Source organism: Seriola aureovittata, chromosome 17 (assembly GCF_021018895.1).
Source record: "Seriola aureovittata isolate HTS-2021-v1 ecotype China chromosome 17, ASM2101889v1, whole genome shotgun sequence".
NCBI classification, from domain to species: domain Eukaryota; kingdom Metazoa; phylum Chordata; class Actinopteri; order Carangiformes; family Carangidae; genus Seriola; species Seriola aureovittata.
In genome coordinates, this window is record NC_079380.1 from 7,117,656 (window position 1) to 7,140,826 (window position 23,171).

The 23,171-nt window shown below is 40.7% G+C and overlaps 1 protein-coding gene across 3 annotated transcripts in view; it reads right to left on the reverse strand.

The window, feature by feature from the left end:
* Window positions 1–6,166: 6,166 nt before the first annotated feature.
* Window positions 6,167–23,171, reverse strand: part of spop (speckle type BTB/POZ protein) — an 86,449-nt gene continuing 69,444 nt past the window's right edge. For all 3 annotated transcript variants that reach the window (XM_056401462.1, XM_056401461.1, XM_056401463.1), the window contains 5 exons: window positions 21,356–21,533; window positions 16,821–16,876; window positions 13,776–13,898; window positions 12,276–12,418; window positions 6,167–9,195 (listed from right to left, as the gene is read on the reverse strand). In XM_056401462.1, coding sequence (XP_056257437.1) covers window positions 9,051–9,195; window positions 12,276–12,418; window positions 13,776–13,898; window positions 16,821–16,876; window positions 21,356–21,533 — 645 coding nt within the window. In that variant the 3' untranslated portion in view covers window positions 6,167–9,050. The remainder of the gene's footprint in view (window positions 9,196–12,275; window positions 12,419–13,775; window positions 13,899–16,820; window positions 16,877–21,355; window positions 21,534–23,171) is intronic.

Genomic DNA, 23,171 nt, shown 5'->3' on the forward strand with positions numbered 1-23,171 from the left:
CACAGAATTTTCTGTCATTATTTTAACACTGTTAATATAGTGCCTTGTCATGTCATACTACATCGGCGCCTTCAAATAAGACAGAGTTCTCATTTGAGGTATATGACACTGCAGGTTTCCACCAAACCTGCAGCTGGAACTGGGATTGATGAGAGAGGAGTTTCTGGGCCAAGAACCCAAAAGAGTGAGCTAAAAGACACGATGACTTTCAGAGGGTAGCTGCAGAGCTGGTGATAAATCTCCATGGGTTTATCACCATGTGTGAGCCCCTCTCGCATTACACATTTGATTCATTTGATCCATTGTTAATATAAATAGACTCTACAGTCTGTTAGACAGATAAACCAAAGTAATGGATGATGTGATCTGATGATGGTGCTAGATGTACTGTTGTTGAGACCTTTCATGCTAAACCACACATGTTAACCTCATGTCTACCTGGCGACCCGTGTATAAGTCATTAGGATTCATCCTCTGAGGAACAGGAACGTCTGTACCAAATTTGGTGCCAATCCATCGAGTGGATGTTTAATAAGATATTTTACGTACCTGAGCACCATGAACATATGCACAAAATTTGGCAGTTCATCAAATACTTGTTGAGATACTTCAGTCTGGACTAAAGCGGTGAACCAACCAACCAACATCTTCTTCCCTATCCATCAGCATGGCACCATCAGCATGGCTAAAAAGAGCAGACACATGCTGCTTTAAGCATTTCAGTAATTTCTTCATGCCAAACTTTAAACAGACATTTTGTGGTGAACCTTAGACCTGTTTTCTTGACCTTGCCCAAGTATGGTAACAGCTTCCACACACACCAAATGTAATGGCCTCATGTCTGGTACAAACTCTCCATGTGTTAAAACGTCCTCAGACTCTCCACTAAATCCAAATATAATATTCAAACATTCCACCTGTGGAATCAAATCAAACTCCAACACTGAGTGTAAAGGTTTGTCCACCAGACAACTAGTCCAGTGTTGATCATTTAGGAGCAGCAGGATACCCTTTCATATTGTTAGGTGTGTAGTATGCTGCCAATCTATGAGCCTGAGCTTGAATGAAGATCTCTTCCCCTTCCCTCCGTTCCAGTGACAGGTGAGGTAAAAGGCTAAATAAATAAGGCATGGCTGTGAGGGTCGCTGAGCCATGACCTTTCGGCCCATTTGCTTTCGGAGCACAGGAGTGCAGCTTCAGCTAGCCGCTTCCCCCAAAACTCCAGAGGGCGAATTTTAATCAGCGCCGTGCGGATGGCTGAGGCAGTGCATCATGCTTAACGAGGCTAAGAGAGGGCTTTCATTTACCCGTGCACACATAACAAATCGACCACGGTGCTCAGAAGACAGCCCTGTTTCCCCTTTTTCCTGTGCTGTCCTGAAGTGTGTCTCTCATCTTTCTCTCTCCTACTCCACACCCCACCCTGCCTCACACAGAACCTAATTTATAAGGGTTTTACACTGTGGATGTTTCTTTTCACTTTTTTCACTTGAGCACTGTTGTTCTAATTCTTCCGACATTATTCTTATTTCATTTTGTGCACAGGCGAACATTTATCTGGGCAAAGGCTCCATCAGTCTGCTGTATATTTACACCGCTACAGTCAAATGCAATCCAGTCCAGCCGCCCTGCAAAATATCCTACCTCTAATGTACAACATGCATGACACTGAAATTAGTTTAATATTTGTCCAAACCCAAGTTCTCTCTATAGGTCTGTGTGTTTGTTTTTGTTTTTTTACTTGGTCTGAAATATCTCATCAACTACTGAATGGATTGGTGTGAAATCTACAGATATCCATGGTGCCCAGACAATGAATCCTGATAACTCTGGTGATACCCTGGCTTTTCATCTGCCTAAATAAAACCTCACAGAGCCACTAGCATGGCTGTGGACTCTTAGTCCTGTTTGTATATATTGTGTTGTTTTGTCTATTACTTTATTTTTACATTTACTGCTCATTTGACTACTGTCTGTCTGTAAACCATATTGTGCCTTGGGGACATAAAAGCTCTGCTCTGCTTTACATGTCCCTCCCTTCCTCTTTCCTAATGCATGCTCGAATACGCGCAGGCCCCCATTTATTTTACATTCATCTCTCCTTCCATTATACTGTATATCTTCAGTCCTATTTGGACAGGATTAATACTCCAGAGGGAGGTGGGCAGTAAAATGTTTCCCCTGCTACTTCGTAACTGAACTAATATTTCCAGATGTAATTTCAGCCATTGCTGAGGTACAAAAAATCGCTTTTACAAGAGGATATATTGCAAGAAAATCAGCTGATTTAAAATCACTGACCAGAAATAGTTCCCAATAAACAAATGAAGTATAAATGACAATAATGGGGTTTTAACAAAATATGGGAAAATATTAAATGTCACTTATTTGCTTGGGTTTCTTGTGGCCTTGGTCTTTTTTTTTTAACACCATCAAACATCACTCGTTCCTTTCCATGCTACCGCTCTCTCTATCTCTTTCTCTGTTGCAATGAGTGTTGTCCTGATGAGTTCAACTCCATCACTCCTTGGCTCCACAGGACTCATTACGGCAGGCCGGTGGGGAACGTTCTAATAAACAGATGAAGATACACACACACACACACACACACACACACACACACACACACACACACACACACACACAACCTTGAGAAAGATTACACCAGGGACAAGTACAAAATAAAAACCTTTCACTTGATTATTTCAGGGAAAATAAATCACAGCCCTCAGACACACTCCAACCTCAGAGCAAGAAAAATAGTGATACAATAACATCCGCCGTGAGAGCAAACATGCAGCTACAGATAACAGCGCTTGCTTGTTAAGGAAAAAAAATGGACACATGCACATCCAAACGCACACTCCTCTCAAATAATGAAGCACATACACCCGTGCACCTTCCTGTGTTGCACTGTGCACAATAAGTCTTGCTTCATTAAAGCCAAATCTCATCCACTATCAGTTTACAACCACAGAAGTCGTTTGAACCGCCGGGGAAATACAATTCCATTCCGTTTCGGGGTTATCTTAATATATGAGCTTGTCTCCGCCACATTGGTCTGCGGTTATGAGCTGGGCAAACACCCACAGCACCGCAATATTGCACCGGCACATTCACAGGACAGATTGGTGCACACAAAGCAATTAGCAGCTCATATATACCTGCGTAATTGTGTGTGTGTGTGTGTGTGTGTGTGTGTGTGTGTGTGTGTGTGTGTGTGTGTGTGTGTGTGTGTGAGACTCAGCTCCCCTGTCTGGTTCTTTTTCTCCTCTAATTTCTACATCCAGCGTTATTAGCAAACAGTTAATTGTGGATTGCAGTTTGTTTGTGCATATCAACTAATCCTTAAGACAAAGACAATCATCTCAGAACAAGAGATTCTCCTTTCCAAAATGGCAACTCCTAACATTCCCCAGCAGCAACAGTACCACAGCGAGACCAACACCACCACCACCACTACCACCACCACCAATCCTGCTGCTACCGCTGCTGCATTGTCAGAGTAAATAGTTTTATGAGATTTAACTCGCTCGGACACAGTGGAGAAGGAGAAACAAGACAAATGGAGTACAAAGAAGACAAATCTCTCAATGCTGTCAATGTCTGAGGTGCTCCGGCCATCCATCCTCCATTGCTCCTTCATTCACTATCTGTCTGGCCCTATCCCACCTGTATGACACCCGATCACTCTTCATCCCTCTATCCATCCATTACCCCTGTCACTTCATCCATCCATTTCTCTGCCCCAAGGCCTGAGCTCCCCTCACCTGTCACAGACGATACCATCTGAGTGGATTACCTGCGGTATCATGAAGGATATACAGTACGGTCAAATATCTCCTCTCAAAGGTTGCATTATGCTTATGCTGCATTCAGCGGAGATGAGTTGGTGGCTCCACATGATGACAGGGTACCACTTTTTGTAATTAGGCACAGTCCATAAAGTCTTTACAGCTTGTAACTAATGGCTTTATTAATGTTACCAAATCGCTTGAAAATACTTGAGAATTTGATGACATATTAGAAAATGAATACATCATTAATAAACGATATGAGTTTCTCACTTTTAACGATTCAGAATGAAAGTAAGTAATCAATAAAGGCTTCCTCAAGTATAGTCATCCATCAAGTCTGAGTTTATAAATATTAGCACATTGTCAGTAAAGAGAAGCTGGTCTAAATGTTTTTTCCGGCAGATAAGTGGTCAAACCTTTAAAGATGTCCTCATGATGAATCTGTTAAAAGATAAAGTAGATTTTCACCAACCCAATGATTTCTCACAACCTGGCAACCCAAAAGTTGTCCTTATTAATGTCTTATTACTGATCTTTCCGATTAATAAATTAATTATTAACTGTAATTACAGCATTAATTACGATTTCTAAAGCACGCCTCATTAGATGTTGTGATACAATTGATTTACTGAAATGTAAAGCAGCTGTATCAGTATTTTTATATCATATGACCATGTGTTTGTGGAAATTGTTACTTGATGTGACAAACACCAAACTATTCAATTTGGATTTTACAGCCTCCAACTTCACTGCTTTGTTTCTGTCTCATCAGCCCTGTTTCAGGCAGCAGTGAAAAAGCTCTTTACACAACCTGTCCAGCATCAAACAGTGGACAGACAAAGTTAGCTACTCGCTGGTGGACATAGTGGAGGAGGTGGAGACCAAAACAAAACTAATAGGAGAACGCTGGACTTATATGGACACAAACATGACTCCAAATGACTGCTGATGCTAATGCTGCTCTGCATTCCCTAGATGCGCAACTGTTTGCTAATCATAAAAACCTCACAAGGTGACAATGTTTTTGTTTTTTGTTGTGCTGCCCCCAAGTGTCCAAACTCATTTAATAAATGGATTTTTGTCCAGTTGCTTTGAGGCAAGCATGTTAAAAATACAAAGATTCCATTGGGAGCACTTTGAATTTTTGACATGGCAACCTAATAGTTGTTCTTATCAATGTTGTACTGATGATCTATAAAATATTAAGTTAATTAACCATTAATAAGGCATTAGTTGCAACTCATACCTAATTTTTAAAGTATGCCTCATTACGAAGATATGCTGATAATTGCTTTAAGTAAATAAAAAAATATATATATATTGAAGTGAGTATAGTGTATTGAAAAAATCAGCTTATGGTCATAGTGTTGGTCAATTTTCTTGGGACATTCAAGAAAAATTACTACCATATTTATATTCATAGAGATGCTCGAGTCGAGTCTGGGGTGGCGCTGACACCAAAATAGTTGAGGTTTAAATTTCAAGCCCATGAACTCAAAACTTCCACTCCCAGCTCTCCTCAGTGCCATCCTTCCTCTTCCTCCTCCTCCTCTTCCTCCTCCTCCTGCTGGGCAGTGCAGACCAGCAGGCATCAATCTCCAGCTGGCTCTTCCTCCTCTTTAGTGATGGCGGGCTGACACAGATGCAGAGCTTGTCACAGGCTTTCACAGCATTGACCTGCCACACCTTGCTCTCCTCTCTCCCATGAAAGGAGGAGTGAATGATGGGGAGGTGCGGCGGCGGCATGAGAGGAAGAGCGAAGAGGAGGGAGGGTGTGACAGACTCATACAGCATGCATAACAACTGAGTACGCCTCTCCACATGCATCGCTCCATCTATCTCCCCCTGACTGTCTCATCTAAGGCCAGTGGAGACACACAAACACAAACACACACCTTTACAAAGATACAGAAGGTTGGCTGCAAGCTGCTACACAAGCTGACTATCAAAGCCAGGAATAAAATTACAACCTGGTGCCTCAAATTCCAGCTCATATGAAGAGGGTCACACTGACAGGCCCGGCTCCGGTTAACAAAGCCTCCTCCTATCTCAGGGACATTCCTAAAAAAGCACATTGTGCTGACATGCGTGCCCACTCAGCGAGCACCATATGCCTGCAATGTTCGCACGTTTTTCTTTTTCAGCCAGACACACATGCACACACCTTGACCTTTACAGGGAAATTCTCAAACTTAGAAATATTGGCTGGGAGGCTTATTTGAGGGTCATCGTTATCGCATTATAAAGGATACGCTATCAAACCCTGTTCTCCTTTTTCTGGCCTCACATTGATTCTGTAGTCTTGTATCCATGTAGCTGATATCATTTTACACCAATCTGTTCCAAATTAATGATTCCCAGCAAATCAATTTATCATTTTATGTTTTATTGTGATATATATAAATATCCATAAATATGCCCATTAATACACAGTATGTGTGATAGTGATTTCCGTCATATGACCCAGCACTGTAATGGGATATTTTAGGGAGCACTGAGGAGTACAACTTTATTGTCCATCAAGATGGATTGTCTTTGGCAGTTCACACACACACACAGCACATACAAGACACTGACAGTGTGGACAAAATACAGCACACAAATTTAAGCGAATCTCTGACAACTGAGATAATCATCTTCACTATAAGCCCCATTAATAACTTTTTGTATAATATACAGTATTGTCCAGCTGTACTTTTTATTATTGGTGGTCCGGTCTGTCTGATGGCAGATTATAAAATGTCCCCTAAAATATACATTTTTAAAAATGATCTTTGCATTGAACACCTCCATCTTCATGTGTTCAAAATGTGACGCCGCTCAGCACATATGAATGATGTAACTGAATCAACAGTCTACTAGTACTGTATGTGCTCCATCATGAAGCTACAGTATGCTCCCTGCATCAAGAATAACCTTCCCTCAGTTTGATGGGCGTCGGGACAACGCCGGAATATCCCCAAAGAAGGGTGGTCAGGGCTGACTGTTTGATGAGGAGCGATTTGCAGGGCTCAGGAATGAGCTTCCTTAAAGCCCACTAGGCCTCGACTTCAGTCAACACAGAGAAATCCCTGTTAAAATACTGTCCAAGAGAAAGGTCCAACTCTCTCAGAAGTGATTACAACCTGTGTGTTCTCTAAGGAAGCCCACGGCGGACAAGTCAAACAGGCCTGTGGCTATGAGTGAGAGAGGAGTCTACATGCGATACAGCTGGATATGACAGACAGGGGGAACAGCACGTGTGCTGGGCATCGCACTTTGATCATGACAAGATTAATGTTGAAACTGAAACGTGTTATTCATACACACTGATCTGGCAGCAAGTTGAAAGAGGCCACACATTAATGAGTCAGTAACTGACCAAACTGCATAATGAGCAATAATGAAGATATCAAGGATTAAAATGACACCGTCATGCCAGAGAAATTCAATCTGTATTTTACAGGTTGGCCAACACATTGTTTCAGTCATTGGGAATGTTCTGTGATCAACAGGTGAATAAAAAGCTTGTTCCTTAAAGCTGGGCAGACACTGTGTGTTTTTATTCTTCCTCCACGTTGTGTTAACTCACGCTACACATTTTAATCTGCATGGCCTGAACCTATGACTTTTATACTCACACTGTACACATCAACGGACTGGACACGACACGGAGCTCACACTAAACGTCAGCATGGATCGAAGGTCAAAACGACATCCTCATCATCAACAATGTTGACAAAAGAGAGAAAGCTAGTGTTACACTATGAACGGAAAGTAAGGCTGAACGATATTCAAAAAATATCATTGGGATTTTCACATTGCGACTCCTGGCATTTAGATATTGCACTTGGCCATATTGCGATTTCGATAATATTTAGTAACTTCTTTTAAATCACTTCTTAAAACTCATTTTTATAGACTTGCTTTTATGTGATGTTGTCTTTTTATCGTCTTTTTAAATTGTAATTTCATCTTTTATCATCTCCATATCACCCTTTTATTGCTTTTACTGTGTTTGTGTGCATGTGTGTATTTTTATATGACATCTGCTCCCTCTAATTGTCCTTATCTATATTGAATAGATATAACTCTACCTTATTTTTGTCCTGCTTTTGACTATCATTACTTTTGATTTGTTTGTCAAAGCACTTTGTAAAACCTGTTTTTAAAGGTGCTATATAAATAAATTTATCATTATTACTTCAATTAACTGTTCAGCCCTGACGGAAAGTAAGATGGCTGAATGATACAGACAAAATGGTCTGTCTGTTCTGCAGCAAACACTTTTCTATTATAGCAAAAACCGTATAGTTTAAGCCACAACATGTAAAATACTACTCAAAGACAACAACATTAAAACAAGCCCACTACAGTTTGTAATGGCTCTTTAAATAGCAGCCATGTAGGAAATTGGACTGTGGAACTGCTTCAAGTACAAAATAGCCAACCAAAATTTCTGACCTGACAGATATCACCCGAGAGACAGATCATTGATCATTCAGGTCATCAATCAGGTGTCATTACCGCCCTCAAACCACATGTCAAACAGCAGCTGATGAGGCAGAAATTCACCCAAATTCTAAAATTAGTCAGAGGCAACAATTCAGGGTTAAACTCAGGCTTAATCCACAGTGTCTGCCCATTTTAAGACATATGCTACAAACAGAGTACATTAAAACGTGTTCAGATTTGTCTTCTTTCATTCAAACCGAGAATTGTTTATGTTCTAGAAAAATAACACTTTGTACAAACACAATAGTCTTTCACTTTCTGGTTGGTTGATCCTCTTCACTTGTCTTCATGCAAGCACATTTTGGGCTTTAACACTCAAGACACTGTACAAGACAATATGTCACAAGATTGTATTTACAGGGACTCAGCATTGACATTTCCGTTTCAAGCCAGAAGATCATTTCTTTATGTGACTGACTTGCAGACTAATGTTCTTGCTTTTCCAATAGCGTAGAAGATGAAGGATATACGGAATACGTGAGGCTTTGAGCTTGCAATCCATAAATATCCTGGATCAGATCTTATAGATTTCTCCCCATCCCCACCTACAGAGATGTGTAGTACCTCCTCTGTGGCACCAGTCTCTGTTCTGCCCAGCTGAGTAGCTCCCCTAGCCATATCTAGCCAAGTCCTGGGTATCAGTCTTGGGCGTCTCTGGATGCTGTAGGAGTGAGAGGAGGACTGGGAGGGAGGAGCAGTGAGTTTGCTGGTACAGGAAGACACAGCAGGGTCAGGACTGAAGAGTTTCTCCCTGGACCACTAAGACTGTTTGAGGCGTTTCCTCGGGGGACCCAGGAAGGGACACTGGGCCGAGGCCAGGGAGTGATAGGCTTCTGCTACCAGGTGTGGGTGAGAGATCACCATGGACTTCCAGCCTGATGTCTCCATCACGTCAGCTGCATGACTGCAGGGAAAGAGAGGAGACACAGAGGTAAAAAAAAAGTGAGAAAATATTCAAAGGAAACAAACTAAGTGGACAAGCAAATAAAAAAAGCACACAAATAAAACAGTTTCTCAAGAGTTTGGGATTATATGACTCAATCTGTGTGGAGTGCAGCTCTGAGACAGTAAGGATTTGTCATACCAGCTGGCAGAGCTGTTATTTACTTTATATTTTTAAATGTTTAACCCCAAAGGTCATTTCTGAGAGAAAAAACGTCATGCGGCTAAAAAGAAGACATTCAAAGATCATAAATACAGTATGTGGGCAAGTGGTGACAAAGTCTGTTGAGTCATGGTTCTATAGTTCTATCATATCATATCATATCATATCATATCATATCATATCATATCATATCTTATCATATCATATCATATCATATCTTATCTTATCTTATCTTATCTTATCATACCTACTTGAAACCCTACATCACATTGCATAGAGTTATGAGCTGTGAACACGGAGCTGTATGAGCTGTAAATTATGTTTCCTTCACACATTGCTCTTTTTTTTTTGTAAAACTCTAGACAGAGTGTGAGAAAGGTGAGAAAAAAAAAATCTACATAATTTTGTTTTTTATCTCTCCTATATTGTTAATTATTTCCCAACCCATTAGATTTTGTTTGTGACCCCTTAGGACTTCCTGACTTCCCAACATCTACTGAGATTTACTATGAATTACTATTTTGACTTGTTAACCTAACTAATTCTTTTAATACTTTTTTAATACTTTTGTGCTTTTGTAGAGTAGACCTGTCGTGTGTTTCTGATAACTTGAAATTTCGAATGCAAGATTTTTACTTGAAATGTAATGTTTTTACACTGGGCTATTTCTACTTCTACTTCTTTTTATTTATTTTTTTACAATGAATCTCTCTCTGTCTGAAAACAGGAAGTCCTGGTGTCAGTTGATAAACAGTGAGTGAGGTGATATAAGAACAGAAAGCACAAAGCTGGTTATTGTGGAGAAACTACACACAACTACTAATTACTGGATCCTAATTTATCTTTTTTTTTTTTAATCATTTTTGTTTGCCATTATAAATTATAAAATGGGAAATCCTCACACTCTTAAAAATGAATGGAAATTTTAAGCTATATAATTATTTGGATTCCCTGTGGCTGTGCGACTCAAGAGCTTCAGCGATAATGAACTAGTGGAAAACAGAAAGCCCCAAAAAGTTGGACAAATCTTGTAGTTAATTGCTGATGAGTTTTATTCGTGGTGATCATCAGATGTGTGTTTCCACCAACCGACCCTGTGGCAGCACCCTGAGACCCTCAGGGTGCTGGGCTGCACTATCACGCACACCACTGTGTGGCCTTTAATGACATTTTTCATGTTTCACTGTGTGTAAATAAACAACAGCATCTGTGTGTGTGTGTGTGTGTGTGTGTGTGTGTGTGTGTGTGTGTGTGTTTGTGTGTGTTTGTGTGTGTGTTCGTATGTGTTTATGTCTTGGCATGCCTACTCTTACACACAGCAGCTCCAGACCTCCAGCCGACCTCTGACCTTAGTCTCTGTGGAGGAAGTGAACCCCTGCTTACAGTAATGGTCAGTGTGCTGAGGCTGAGGCAAGAGGCCAGCGAAAGGGCATGAGGGAAGCAGTCACAGCAGGAAAGGGAGGAGGAGGAGGAGGAGGAGGGGTGGACCAAGGCAGCAGAGACGAAGACAGCAGCAGTGACAAATAAATAAATAAATGAAAAAACAAGGGAGGTGAGGGAGAGTAATGAAAGAGCAGAGAGAGGGACAGGAGGGGACCGAGGGAGGGTGAGGAGCAGTGATGTGAAGGTAAATTAAAAAGAGGCCAAACTATGACCTCCAGTCAGCAGTAATAATGAGGCAGACCACCACTATTATCAAAAAAGCCTACTTTCAGAAAGGCACTGTTTTTTTCCTGCCTTAAAAAACCTTTGCTTCAATTACTCAAGTTGCGTTTGCACGACTTACTGTGATTTATTCTATGAATTTACTCAAGCCTAAAGATTCATGTTAGGCTAAAAAAAGTGAGTAAACTCTTCTTTTTTTTTAATAAACAAAGTGGATAAAGAGAGTTTGGGTGGCTTGCTCTCTGCTACATCCCTGGAGAGGATGAATAAATGAGAAAGAGGTGGGATAAAGAGGACTCCCATTGTCTCGACTAAATGACTGTAAGCTGCTTGTAAAGACTGGTCTGGAAAGAGGTTGAGGTGCTACTGGGGGGAGGATTATTGGTTCCTCCGTGTCGTCTGTTTTCTATATTCGTCCTCTAAATTGATTTTTGTTTTGTTGCTCTTGTTGCTGTCGATTGTGTCCGCGGGAGGAGGGTTGATAACGCTTTGCTGGCCAGGAGTCCCCCGTGGCCAATTTTCCCACCACCACAACAACGCTGTCGCAAATTAAATTGTCATAACGCCCATAACCACAATTAATGACAGGGATTAGGGGCAGAAATCTGCATTACTGAACACCTTTAGGCTCACACGAGCTCTTAAGCACAGAACAGCAGAGGGAGGAAGGGGAGAAAAGGGAAGGAGAGGGAGGAATAGGAGTGAGGAGAGGAGGGAGGGAGATGGAGCCCCTTCGGGAACAAGGCCAGGAGATGGAGTAAAGCTGCAGAGGGAGGACAGAGGATTGAACAAAGGGATGTAAAATGTGTCTGGCTGTGAGACAGAGAATTCAGACAACAGAGGGAAGTTGATGAGCAATTTATGTAGTGACTGTGAAAAAGCGTTTTGTTTTCAAACACTAGATCAATCACCTCTCCGTGGACATAAATAGCAGTCATTGACGCTAATAGGCCCCATCTTACCTAAACAGGCTGCCTGCAACATGATTAACATCAGCAGTTGAAGTTTTTTACTAAATGGCCCGATATGATACGGCAGCAAAATGGTCTGATCTGGGGATTAAATTAAATTTCCTCTGGAGACAAAAATTGCTCCCACTGAAATGAATGACTTCCTTTGACAAAAAGCTAAGTGTATGAGTGTGTGAAACAGAGGGGAAAAAAATGTTTGCATAAGTGTGGAAGTAGCTCTGCAGATGGATTGATTGAACACACTAGTTGATGAAGTCCACAGCCTGCGTCTTGAGCTGGTCGGCGCTGTGCAGGTCGGCGAGGATGAGGATCTCTGCGGCGTTCTCCACAGACAGACTCGTGCACAGAGCGTCCTCACACATCACCTTCAGCCTCTCCAGAGCGTACTGCCAGTGACAGAGAGCGAGAGAGCGAGAGGAGAAACAACAGGTAAACTAAATTACTTAAACAATGCTGCCACTAGCAACTGTTGTCGCACTGTGTAATGATACGGAAACACAGCATTACTCCACTGCAGCGGCAACAAAGCCTAAATTGAATAAGAAAATATATGGCCAGGAGAAAGAAAAGTGACAGTTATGCAAACAGAGGGGGAGTGATGATGGAGAAGAGGATCACTTGAGAGGTAAAAAATTATTTCCAGTGTGTTTGATTACAAAATTGCAAGGAACAATAATATCATCTCAATTTCATAAACGCATCGAGGAGTTGTAAGAGATCAGCAGAGACTATGGGGGGATTTGCGTCATCACAATTTTTCGATTTAGCACTAATGATGTAAAGGGGCTGATATGAATGAACTTACACTAAGTAGGACTCATGCTGGGCTGTTTAAGAGACGTCTTGTTTTCTGAACTATTGGTTAGAGAAAACATGCTAATTTGGAATTGCAATCAAGCACTTTTCATTCAAGAAGGAAGGATGCAAGTAAGGGGAAGAAACACCAACATACAGTACATAATAATAATAATAATAATAACAGCCTCAGGTCTTCAGGCAGGGAGTCCCAAAGACAAGCTGACAACATTAAAGACACATTTTACGAATGTCACATAAAGTTTAGTTTACTCATTATGAGGAGTGTTACTCAGCAGGTGAAAACAATCGTCTGATGTCTTCTGCAGCTCGAAAGGCAGCTTTCTGAAGTCTGAAAAAATAACGCTGGTGCAACAACATCCCTTTATCACTGGCTAAATCAGTGACTGAAGTGGAAAAGCCTGCTGTTATAGGATGTTATAGGAGATAGTTGTTGTCAAATCTTTTAAACTCTTGACAAGATTACTGCTGTAAACATGCATTAAAAATTAATAAGCTTACTTAATAAGTTAATGAATGGCTGATTCAGTCATAACACACCGGACTAGACCTGCTGTGAGCAATTAAAAAGCACAAATCAAGCTCTACAATGAGCAGCATGACACTATTAACAAAGCACTGGCAAGAAGTTTGAAGAATGTTGGGGAAATAATGAGAGAAAACCCAGAAGAAAGAGAAGAGCAGAGGAGTAATGTGTGTTTAGACGAAGAGACAGGAATCATTGAGTCAGTATAAGGTAAACAGTGTACACCTCCCACAGTAGATGGGTTTAGATTTTCTTTCTAAAGTATGTTCGGATGCGACTGTGCAAGTGTATGTGCTCAGGAGTCGAGCTTCTCGGGTGTATTTTTGGTTTTATTATTATGCATACTGGCTTGTGTGTCAATGTACACAGTAACAGGTGCACACACATCCCCACACACACACCTTGTCAGCTGCAGCCAGCAGGTCATCAGCCATCTTGTCCAGGTTGGGGGCCTTGCCCGTGTAGATGAAGCACATCATTTCTTTGAAGACATCTGGCTCCACGTCATTTATCTCCACACGGTTCTGAACAGGAGGAGAGGACAGGAGAGAATACACAGAGGGTTTAACGAAATAAAAGGCAAAAGAAGAAAAAGACAGATGCTTTGACAATCCATCAAAACCACGCGCAGCAGCAGAGTGTTTTTTTTTTTTTCATTTGAATATCCCAAATTCTACCTGAATTAAACTCACTCACCTTGTTTAGCACACACACAGGGACAGTCAGCCATGCACTGATGCAAAATGTTCCAAGTGCCAAACAAGAAAAAAAAAAAATACTTGAAGGATCCTCTGAACAGTCTGAACACGTTTCAGCAAAACTACATTCTAGTACATTTATTTAATTCTTTTCAGCTGATTCCTGAAAATTAATCCTGAGCATTCATTCCTTGACGGTGCCTGCAGCCAGCAAAGTAGGCTTTATCGCACGCTGGCACAGTGAGGGTAACCTGAACCTTTCCCTCCACACTGAGAGGCAGAACAAAGCAGTAAACCAATTATAACAGCGCTTTATTGTCACCATGGTGACCAGCGGCGTTTTAGCAGGGTCAGGTTGGGTATACCAACAGCTTAGTGCATTTGTGTCAACTCTGACCGCTCAACAGCAGCATAAACACGATGAGAAATAATGGCGGGAACGCGTGAAAGCAGCTGGGCTGAGCTTTCAGCACGGAGTCTGCTACAGTGCCCTTTTACAGGAATTCAGGTAACACACGTAAACATATGAAGGCATGTGAGCACACATAACATCAATCTCTACTATTATTGTAATGCACACAGAATCTGCATGTGCATATTAAAAAGATCTTCATCACAGTCTGTGATTTCTTACTTTTACAGCCTGTTTTCACATACAAATGATGAAAACTTGATGCTAATTTTTGACAGCAAAGTGTGTTGAGAGTTTTAATGAAATAAAGGGAAAAGAGCACCACATAACCACATCGGAGGTCACATGAGAAGAATTAACAGGTCTTCCATCACTACTGTGAAGACGAGCTTTCCACAGAATCTCATAAATCGACAACAGTTGTGTAGTTACAGTATCTGAAGCTCCACTGTATTCACAGAGCAGTCCTCTATTAGAGTGTTTCTTTATGAGCTCATCTGTCTCTCCTCTATAGAGTGCTGCAGAGGAGTGTTAACCCATCTATCTGTTTTCTCTGAATCGTATAGGGACGTGGCCCACCCCTCTCTCCCTCTTTCTGATGAAGACACCCATTTAAACAGCAATTAAGATGCATTTCCTGGCTCTGTGCTTTATAATTTCCCCATTCGAGCTGTGCAGGCATCAATATTCTGCTGACATGACGGCTAAATCACCAAGGTTCAATCTCACCACCTCCTATCACATGAACACAACCAACTGTGGCAATGAGGACTCTCTGCATCACACACACACACACACACGCACGCGCGCGTACGCGCACACACACACACAGACACACACACACAGACACACACACACACACACACACACACACACACACACACACACACACACACACACACACACACACACACACACACACGCACAGACATCACAGAGGACACAGAAGAGAAAAGCCATGATGCACAAACCAAACGCAGTGGTGACATACACACAGATACACTCAGCCACAAAGATAAACTTCTATCTCATGCATCCAGAATATCAACTGCACTCAGGGCAACTAAAAATGAACATGAAGCAGTGGTAAATGCTGGTTTCAAAGAGATCGATTTAAGATACCATATAAGCGGTTTCATGCTACACTACTTGACGCTAAGGTTAAGAAATGTAACAGCAAATCCGTAGATTTATATTCTTGATTGTTTTGCTACTTTTATAATACTTTTACAGAGTAAAGCCAAAATGATCAGCCAGTATTAGCTTATCAAAGATACATTAGTACTAGCCTGTACATTATGTTGGTCAATAAGTAAAGCCTTGGTCCCATCAGGAAGTGACATATCATGTCTTTTGTTCCAGATGTTTGGTGATGTCGTGTCTATTTGCAGGTGTAGTTGTTAAACTACTGTAGCTGCTGAGCTAACAGCTAGTCAGTCACAAAAGCTCTCCAAGCTCTCTACTTTCTATTTCATGTGCTAGGCTGTTTACTCTCTTGTGGCATTTAATCACAGGATATTACATCGTTTCATTCAATAAAGTTATTGAAGGGGCAAACAGCGAGCTAATGAACGTGCTAACTGTCAGTTAGCACACAATGCATTCGAAATATGTATTTGTGCCATCAACTCTTGAATCATAACTGTCTGCAAACCATTCCCCTTTTTATGGAGCAGTTTATACTCAGAGAGAGGAGCGTTAAAGAAAAGTGGATGATACAACACAGCTCATATCCGCTACATCCAAAGGTAACTAAAGATGAACTTGTTTGACATTGAACCCACAAGCAAATCCTCCGATTATTGTGATTCCATTTGATTGAACTGATTTTGGCCCAAAATTTCAGTTGTACAGAAATGTGAATATGTTAGACAATTTATGTTATGTGCTTTTGATATATAATTAGATTTCATCAGCCTCAAATTTCCAGTATTGGGCAGCTTCAAACTTTGGCACCCTCTAGGGACAGCTCCCCCAAAAGAGGCGGAAAGCCTTGCTCCTCCAACCACAATTTCATCCTGGAAACAGTAAGAACACTGAGCCGAAAGCAACACAGACTGGACTAATGTTCAGTGGTATTGTTTCATTTTGTCTACAAACAACACCTTATGGCTTCGGAATAATTTCAAAGCCCAAATAATCAGAGAAATTCTGCACATAGTGGTTTTAAGGAAACCAGATAATAGAGTTGCGGTCAACAAGACATGAAGGAACATGAGCAGACACGCTTTTTGAGAGGTGAGCGCTTCCTGACGCAACAGAGAGAAAGATTAGAATTTAGACATTCAACTCGCCACTGAGGGAACAGGAACAACAGAGTCAAGTGCTCGACTCACCTTCTTGCTCTCCTCCATCTCGTGTTCAAACATGGCACTGAACACCGGCGAGCGAGCTGAGACAGAGAGAGGAACAAAAGACAGAGAGGGGGGGGGTTTGTTATTGTGTGTAATGTTGATACATGGTGAGGTCTCTGATATCCGTTAACAGCCTGCCACAGGGCCGGAGCATATGATTGACAGCTGTGACAGCAGTAGAAGCATCATGTGGAGAAAGCCGACTGCAGCTCCTTCCTGCTGACAGACTCGTGACGACCTCTCAGGTGTGTTTAGCCGGCATTTAATGCTGATAGACTGACATGACTGGAGCTTATTTGGTACATTATTCTTTAATTAAAGTCTGTCTGTCTTCCTGTTTTGACAACATGGTCACCTGTTGCCACTCAAGCATAGACTATTTTAACATGGTAGCATAGAGGGATGATGAGGCTTTTTTCATCAATGAGCACACACAGTTTTTAAAATGAGAACATATGTTTTAAGTGATTTTCACTTAGCTGTTATGTCTTTACAAATCAAAAACTGTTCCGCACTGTATACAAATCCTCTTGAGGCAAGGACAGCTCAGACTATGCTCCAAGGTCCCTCCGAGTAAAAGAAAACGGTAAACAGTGTTTGCAACGCAAATGGTATTTTTATAATCAAATTTTCACCCCGATTTCATACTATTGATTTTATAAAGGAGAAGCAAACACAGATAAATTCAGTTTAGTCAGAAACAGTGGCTGCAAAGTTCTGCAGCCATTGAAATAACAGGGACATAGGGATAATTCTAGTGTTTGTGTTTTGAACTCACTCCACTGCTTTGAAGGCTAAACACAGGCTGTTTTTTTTCTTATTATCACCAGCATGACCCCGGTTGGAGAGGTCATGTTTAATCTCCTGCACAGACCGACGGTGCTCGGTGTCTGATCCAACCACAGCACTTCAAATTACATAAATCAGTCCAATTTCTGTTGCTTGAAATCACTGTTGGATGATAATTCTGCATGCTTAAAATAATCGACACATCTTGTCTCTGTAGTTCTGCTAAGGGCAACAACACAGTGTATTTCTTATCATCCCTGCCGTTACAGTGGTTAGTTTCGGCATTGGCTGAGGCTGAACCTCACAGACGGAGCTGAGGCTGAACTCGATCACCGGTCGGTTATTTACCAGCAGAGGAAGAAAGTGTCTCCACAAAGGTTAGAGCTTGGCCTTCTACTGAGAATCACATATCAACCAGTGTCATTTTCTTTTGATATGTTTCACTTTGTCTGATGATGTGCTCACTGCGTAACACTTTACATTACTGTTCACTAATAAATGCTTAATTAACTAGTGATTAAAATTTAACAAATGTTTAACACATTATTAAGTATGTGTCAAAGTCAGTGATATGCTAATTAATTTAAGTGCTTAATAATGAGTTATTAACTGCAGAGCTAGCTACCCGTTTAATTACTCATTTGGAAACACGGTCTCATCCATCACCCCTCCACGAGCCACAAATAAGTATTAAACTGATAATCAAAGCAAAATGTGGGCATGACTCATTAAGTGAATGAGTAAGTTAACAATGGTGGTTGAAATGTCAGCAGCTGCTGCTGTGGTAGTAACTAAAATAAACAACTAAATAAACAACACAGTATCTGACATCAGGTCCTATCTCATTCAGCTTTCATAAGTGTGTTTACGATGTGCTGCAGCTCAGGGTCAGAGTCATGTACAAGCTTAGGACAGATACAAAATGGCAAAAGTTGAACCTTTGAGTATCAACAAAGCTTTACTTATAAAGAGCCAAAGAGAAGCAAACACACTGGACATGAGCAGCTAACATTCAATGAATGTTTTCATGCAAATCAAATGAGTTGTCCTGATATTTTTAGGGCTAAAAAAAAGGTCCTAATTCCTTTTATTTATGATTATGTAACAAAGTGTATATGAATGTGAAAGTCAGTGTCAGAGGTATAGGCCAGCAGTGAGAAGTTTAAAGTTGTAGAAGATCAAAAATTGAATTGATGTTTAAGATGGTTGAGGTTGTCTAACTATTCAACTGTCAGGCTTGTTTAGAGGATCAGTGAAATAGACATAAAAAAATAACTTTCACACACCTCCATCCTCTCAAGAGGTAAATTGTTTTGTTTACATGGGAGGTGAGGGAAGCTGGCCAGACAACTTAGGTTTTTGTTCAGTTGATAAAACAAGATTTCTAAAAAATAAAAAATCTACTTAACAGAGAAGTAAAAAGAGGGAGTTTGGTTGTCTTTGAAGATCCAGTCCTCCAGATTACAGGGCTTCTAGAAGTCAGAGACAACCAGACTTGTCTAGTTCTTGGTTAATTTCCATAAGCTTCAGTTGTATCGCAAACTATTCATATATTGGTATCAATCCTTTCTTTCGCATGTCAGGCAAAGTCAGCAAAGTTAGTTTGTATTGTTTTTCAATAATGCTTTAATCATGAAGCTAGCTTAGAGATACAGCACTGAAACCAAACTTAGCCCAGGTAGGACTATGAAGACAAACCTACAATAAGTCTGTCTGGTGCAGCTCAGCACTGGTGAGCTCATACTGCAGCAACAAAGGGAAGGGGTGGACGAGAGAGAGACAGAGAGCGAGAGAAGGAGAGGGTGAAGGAAAGTGAAAGGAGGGAGAGGAGAGAGAGGGAGAGAGAGAGAGAGCAGTAGACAGCGATGGGCAGTAAATGGAGCTGAGGAGAGAAAAAGACAAAAGAAATAAAGACTGACAGGAAGAGACGGATATGTGGAGAAAACTCAAGACAGGAGGTGGGATGAGTGACTGGAGGAGGAAAACAGAGGGGAAGAAAGAATGAAAAGGAGAAGATGAAAGAGAAAGGGGAAAGAGGGATATTGAGAAAAGGTAGGAGTGATAGAGAAGAGGGAATAAAGAGAAGGTAAGAGACAGAACGAGAGAAAGACTGGGTGGTACAAAGATCACATGGCCAGTGTGCAGCCAATTTGAGTTGCTCTCCCTCCTTCGTTTGATCCCTCTCTGTCCGTCTCCACGGCGATTAACGGCCGGGAGAGTTGTCACGGGAACAGCCGAGAGGGGGAATAACGAGGAGGAGGGACGTCATCTGGACCAAGTAGAGCAGAGAGAGAGAAAGAGAGAGAAAGAAAGAAGGAGGGAAGGAGAAAGAGAGAGAGAGAGAGAGAGAGAGAGAGGGGAAGACCCCAAACCACAGCAGCACATAATTAAAATGGCTCCTCACACACACATTTCAACAAATCCAATAATGAACAGCCTCTCCTTGCTTCCACAGAGACACACAGTTCACCAGTTCCCTCAAACTTTTCACTATCTGACGCCGGCTGTCATCAAAGTGTCAATATCTGCAACAAGTTGCTGAAAATGCATCATGTTTGTTTGTTTGTGCGAGCGTCTCCATAACCATGTTCGATCGATATGGATTCCTGAAGGCCAAAGAAGACGCACAGGTGCTGTAAGGTGTCAATAGTTGATTCCTGTATGGGTATCGCATATATTCAAATTTAACCATCCCTGTGGCAAGCAGAAATTATTCATTAAAATTAAAAATTTGATGAAGTATTTCCCCCGGAATTTAATTCTTGTCACAGTGGAAAAGCATTTGAAATAGCATTTAGACGGAAACTAAAACTCTGAAATGAAACCCAGGATGATAATGACAAAACTCCACCATGAATAACAACATAAAACCCACCACTTATATTAGTTTGGAAGTGATCTAGTGCGAAAAATATTAGTACCTTAAAATTGTGACATACATGTTTACATTTATTTTAATACTTATATAAATTATACATACAGTGTCTCAGACTTTTGGACCCCACTGTATGTATATTTAGAATTTTTCCGTCTCTACACATATTGTTTGTGTGTATGTAACAAATAAAACTTTTGGGTCAGTCAATAAATCAATTGGAAAAATGGCAAAAAATCATCATCACCAATTACCACTGTCACTAACCCCAATCATCAATATTCCTTTTAGTGAATTATCTGAAAGATATGTGAGGATTTACTTCTGTTTTATATCTTTGTAAACTGGAAACTGAATGGGCAGTTTTCACTATATTCTGACATTTTACAAAACAAGAAATATCAACAGTATATAACTGTACAGTGCTACAGCTCTGTGGTAAACATCTCTATTACTGTGTGTACAGCTCCATTAATGATTCTGTGTGCAGGGGAATAACTGTCAGCATAACATGACAGTTACAACCACCATCTTGGAAATGTTCATATGTTTTAACTCCTTTGAATTTACCAAGATGTGACAACAGAAGTTTGCTGTGCCCGTTCCTTGCTCCCGAAAAGTGTAACAACTTATTAACACATTTGAGTTCATGTTTTACTGCAAACGCGACGTTAAAACAGAGAGAATATTGCTGTGTCCCACCATGACCTTGTCAAGATCACACAGTGACTTGAACGATGAAAAAGTATCCAATTTTCGTAAACATGAGAAAACAGGTCAGCTCTTAGCACCTGAGTATAAAGATTCTATCTGTGTGTTTTTCGAGGTATGATGAATGAAAGGATACCCTCACCTGCCAAGATGGCTTTGTGTGCCTGGAATTTCTGGCCAGCAACACACAGGGAGCAGTCAGTGAATCTCGAGTTTTCCCACAAATCTCCAAGCTCCTCAGCCAGCCTGCAGTCAGGAACCTTCACCATGTTCATTGTGTTCTGTCCTGAGATGTTCACAGAGTCCTGAACCACACTCACCTGGAAACACACACATATACAGAGCACATAAGTACAATTCATCAGTTCGTACGTGTTATTAGTTGGTCTGCATGTTGTAGTTTTAGTGTTTTTTTTTAAAGATGTGAGTGACATAGGAGAGCTTAGATACACAGAGTTATATTTCTACGGTGAACTGTTCCTTTAACACACTCACTGATTCGCACAGTGGCTAATAAATAGCATGCAATGTTCATAAAAAGATAATAAATCAGTCAATCAAACATGCTGTGAATGATTAATGTAGGTTCTCTGCCTCTGTAATCAATACATCAGCCACTCAATATGGGGGCTATTCAAAGGCAACCTATTCTTCCTTCTTTATCCTCTCAGGCTGGCTACACTCTCAAACAAGCCAGAAAATGGGCATTGAAGTCAAATTGGGTGTGTGAGTGTGAGTGTGTGTGTGTGTGTGTGTGTGTGTGTGTGTGTGTGAGTGTGTGTGTGTAAGTGTGTGTGTGTGAATGAGCGTTGTCTGTGTGTCTTCCCTGCTGACTTCACCACCTGTTCCAGACAATGTCAACCAGACTCATTTATCTCTCAACAGGACTCACTGCAAACACACACACACACAGGAACAGGCTCATGAACACAAACACACAACCACACACACTAATTACTAAGTAATTTCCGACTGGCTGGATTGACTGACTTGCAGTTTTATACCTGCTTGCTGTGCCATCTTATCAAACAATAAATTAGCTAGCTATAGCCTGGTTGAGAACATAGTTGGTTAGTTAGCTGGTTCGTTAATTACAATTTGTAATAAAAGTATCATAAGGAAGCATTACACTGAGGCGCTAGTGAAAAAGAAATTTGTCATTGTCTGACAAAATCATCTTACACATAAGTTAAAGACAACAACTGTGATGTGATTTCGGTTATATTTACTTAAAATTATCACTCCGAGAGAGAGTTAGAAGCTCGTTCACATCTGCTGCTGTGTGGTCAAAGGAATGAGTGGCAGAGAGAGGTGTGCCGGCAGACTCTTTAGCTGGAAACTTTTTAGCTAATGTTTGTCCAAAAAGTTGCTAAATTTGTCACAAGGTGCTTTTTTTTTAAAAAAAAGAAGATGCCAAAAGGGGCTGAAAAGTCAGTTAAGGTGCTAAGCTGGCAACACTGTTGGTGCCAAATCATTTTGAAAGAGCAACAACAAATCGGGAAACTATTAACACTCAACGGGCCAACCAATGGTGTAACTTCATCACTCAAGTTACAGACATTCACATCCAGTCAAAAATATTCTGTGTATTTAACAACTGGATGTATCTGATGAATTGTTTCGTCCAGTAACATAAGAGGCTGCAGCTGTGAACGGTTTGATAACTGAAAAATGAAAACGAATCGGTCAAAATGTCAAATGTTTTATGAAGCCAACTGCAAAATCTTGCTGAATAGTAACTGATGTTTTACCTTCTTTCTGGACAATATAATACTGTAAGGATTACAACAATCTAATGTTTTAATAAAGTACAACTTTTAATTAGTGACAATGTAAAGATGTCAACAAAAAACTTTTTAATAAACTTAAGAGACTTTTATAGATTCTTATTTATAGTGTTTTCCATTCATTTAAAATGATTTTTAATGTTTTGACCAACTCTCCCAATATATTATAAA